General features: G+C 40.7%; 1 protein-coding gene across 1 annotated transcript in view; it reads right to left on the minus strand.

Moving 5' to 3' along the window:
- The window catches only part of LOC107093063 (rho guanine nucleotide exchange factor 12-like), a 101,914-nt gene continuing 100,275 nt past the window's right edge, over window positions 1-1,639 (minus strand). Inside the window, exons 32-33 of the mRNA XM_015387882.1 lie at window positions 167-239; window positions 1-64 (exon numbers count right to left, since the gene is read on the minus strand). Of these exons, the coding sequence (XP_015243368.1) occupies window positions 51-64; window positions 167-239 (87 nt within the window). The 3' untranslated portion in view covers window positions 1-50. The remainder of the gene's footprint in view (window positions 65-166; window positions 240-1,639) is intronic.

The following is a 1,639-nucleotide window of genomic DNA, read 5'->3' on the forward strand; positions in this document are numbered from 1 at the left end:
GGCTCACAGCAGCAGAACCTCCACTATAGAAGTACAATCCTCCATTTGACTCACAGAAGTCCCTCTGAAACAAAGCAGGCAGAGAGTTTGTTCAAAAGCAGAAGAACAAGACGTCTCTTCATGCTGCTCGGATGGAAATCAGAGGACTGACTGAGCTGAGACCCACCATTGTTGTCATCAGAGTCCGTCGCCCCATTGTTGTGGATTCGCTTCAGTTCATTGTACTTCATCTCCACGTCCTGGAGGCACATAAGGAAAACAAAACAGTTTGTTCGGCAGGTCAAGAAAAACAAATGCACCTTTTGTCACTGTGATAAGAACACAGAATAAAAAGCCATTAAAGGAAAGTCCGTTCATATTCAGAATTCAAACTTCTGAAAGTATTTTAAATATGAAATTATTACATATTGTTCAATAAATGTTTTTAATTAAGAGTAATTTTCATTTAAATGTGCTTCAAGCCGGGCGTGCACTGTATCATTTTTTTGCCCTTTTCAGGCCGACTTTCAGCCTGATGGTGCGTAGTGTACAGGGGGTAACGAGGGGCCATCAGCCTCTAACGACCACTTCGTCATCAGGAATCGTAAGGTCAGGGGAAAATCAAACATGTTTGATTTTCAGTCGGCTGTCATAAGGCAGCAAAGTAAATTATAATAAAACTAAAATGCTTTCTTTAAACCAAACTACAATGTTCCTCTTATATTTGGCGAATTTATGTTTGAATATTTTGCAAAACCATTTTGCAGTGCATGACGGGGTTTTGCATCTAAAGATTAGCGTTTCCCGTCTTACATGCATTGTTGCCAGGTTGGGATGGCAGTTTAGGACGGCCGTCTATGGGGAAAAAATGTTTTTCTTTAGATAGATTTCTTTAGATTGGATCAAATTGGGCGAGATTTCCTATATCCAGGGGGTTTTTGAATTTTTTTTTGGGCTGGAAAAGAGTCAATGACATCTGGAAACCCTGCTGGATGTTACGCAGCAGCAGTCACTGTGGCGTCCGTGTTATTTAACAAAGTAGGTAAAACCGCATTATAGAAGTCTTGGTGATGGTTGTCGTGTGATTCTTGGCGATAGATCGGTTAATCCACAATGTGTATTCGTGGTGTGTTTCACATTTGAGATGCACGAGTTTGACTGTGCTTCCATTTTGTTTGCTTTTTTTTTTTATGGGGGTGGCATAATTGAACCGGAGCAGATGGAAAAAAGCCAGGGCTGAAAAACGTTCCCAGTCTGAGCCTCCCTCGTACTGTTCCAATTCACAACAACAAGACCACCAAGATTGGACAAAGTCCACGGACGTTGTCCTCGTCCCTCCCTCTTTACCCAGCATGCATCAGAGCAGACTTGTCTGTGTCGCTACCCAATCCGTACCGGTAGCACGATCCGTACCATCAGGTCATTTGCGCCTGCGCGAACAGAATAACTTTCGGGTCGCCAAAAAATAATGTAATTACGGTACTGAAAAATCTTTATTTATATCCTTAAATAATTAAAGAATACTAAACTACATCGTAAAGACAATATTGAAGACTTTTCTGGAAGAAATGGATGCTTTTTAAATTCAATCTATTGTATTGCTTGACGTCATTTCTCCGGAATAAAAATCCCAATTTTCAGGAAATGTTCCCTTAATAAT

Source organism: Cyprinodon variegatus, unplaced genomic scaffold (genome assembly GCF_000732505.1).
Source record: "Cyprinodon variegatus isolate N-32 unplaced genomic scaffold, C_variegatus-1.0 Scaffold406, whole genome shotgun sequence".
NCBI classification, from domain to species: Eukaryota; Metazoa; Chordata; class Actinopteri; order Cyprinodontiformes; family Cyprinodontidae; genus Cyprinodon; species Cyprinodon variegatus.